The 1,522-nt window shown below is 54.7% G+C and overlaps 1 protein-coding gene across 1 annotated transcript; it reads right to left on the bottom strand.

The window, feature by feature from the left end:
- Nucleotides 1-256: 256 nt before the first annotated feature.
- LOC119923361 (olfactory receptor 14A16-like) lies at nt 257-1,210 on the bottom strand (the record flags this gene model as incomplete). Its single annotated transcript, XM_038742787.1, has 1 exon — nt 257-1,210. A coding segment is annotated over exon 1 (954 nt), but the record flags the coding sequence as incomplete, so codon positions are not given.
- Nucleotides 1,211-1,522: the final 312 nt, after the last annotated feature.

The raw sequence follows: 1,522 nt of genomic DNA, 5'->3' as shown, positions 1-1,522 counted from the left end.
GCCAGTCATTCATTCCATCATATTTATTGAGTGCTCACCGAGTGCAGAGCACCGTACTAAGCGCTTGGAAAGTACCATTCAGGATAAAGAGAGACAATCCCTCACCACGCCGGGCTTACAGTCATACGCGGCTTATCAGCCTCCATCCCCGACATTGAGAAATCCTCAGACGCTGGACTTTCTCTTTGGACACCTCTTTATATGGCTACCCTCAAAGTCAGAACCCTGATGAGGAATGAGATAGTCAGCAAAAGGAAACAGACATTTTGTCCCTTAGAAGAGGGAGGAGGAATCTCCCCTTTAGGACTCTCCCCAGGGCGGCCTTCATGTCCCGGTTCCTCAGGCTGTAGATGAGGGGGTTAAAGGCGGGAGGCACCACGGTATAGAAAACGGACACCAGCAGGTCCAGGGTCGAAGGAGAGTCTGACACGGGCTTAACGTAGTCAACCGCCGCAGCCGAGACGAAGACCGTGACGACGGCGAGGTGAGGCAGGCAGGTGGAGAAGGCTTTGGCCCGGCTCTCGGTGGCCGGCATCCTCAGCACGGCCCGGAAGATGCGCACATACGAGATGATGATGACAATGAAGCAGACGACACCAAACACTACCCCACCGGTGACGCTCACATCGATGACGATGTGCTCCTTGGAGCAGGAGATCTTCAACAGAGAGGGGATGTCACAGAAGAACTTCGGGACGAGGTTGGACCCACAAAAGCTCAGGGAGAGAGTCAAAGCTGAATACAAGACCCCAGACATCACACCGGTGAGCCAGGAGGCGGCTGCCATCTTTCCACAGGCCGTGTTGGTCATGATGAGCTCGTAGCGCAGGGGGAGGCAGATGGCTGCGTAGCGGTCATGAGACATCGCCATGAGGAGGAACAGCTCGGACCCAGCAAACAGGGCCACCAAGAAGAGCTGGGTGGCACAGCCCCGGAAGGAGATGGATCTACGTTCGGTCAGGGAGTCGTGGATGGATTTGGGGACGGTGACGGAGATGTAGCAGACGTCGAGGACGGACAGGTTCCTGAGGAAAAAGTACATGGGGGTGTGGAGGCGCCGGTCCAGGACGGTGACGGCGACGATGAGGAAATTCCCCGTCAGGGCCGCCAGGTAGACCAGGAGGAACAGCGCGGCGTGGACCAGCTGCAGCTCCCGGACCTCCGAGAAACTCAGCAGGAGGAATTCCTTCACCGTGGAGACGTTGGGCATTTTGGGGAGGCAGCATTGACTTTCTGCAGTGTATGAGGGAAGAGCCATAGTTAGAGTCCATCGATGGGATGAGTGAAGGAATTGACAGGACACTTGCTGGTGATTCTCTATGGAGAGGAGGGAGTTATTAAATTCAAAATGATCTCTGAGTTCACGGTGGAGGCACTGAACGTTTCTGGGGAATGATGCTGACTCCCTGCACAGGAAGAGGGAAGACTTCAATTCAGAGGCATTGATGTTGGGGGTGAAGGAATAGGACTAAGTCGATCAGTTCTATTTATTGTGGACCTACAGAGGACGTGGTATTAATAC

Source organism: Tachyglossus aculeatus, unplaced genomic scaffold (assembly GCF_015852505.1).
Source record: "Tachyglossus aculeatus isolate mTacAcu1 unplaced genomic scaffold, mTacAcu1.pri scaffold_179_arrow_ctg1, whole genome shotgun sequence".
Lineage (NCBI taxonomy): Eukaryota > Metazoa > Chordata > Mammalia > Monotremata > Tachyglossidae > Tachyglossus > Tachyglossus aculeatus.
The sequence above is the reverse complement of the archived record's forward strand: the minus strand, read 5'-3'. Positions and strand labels throughout refer to the sequence as shown.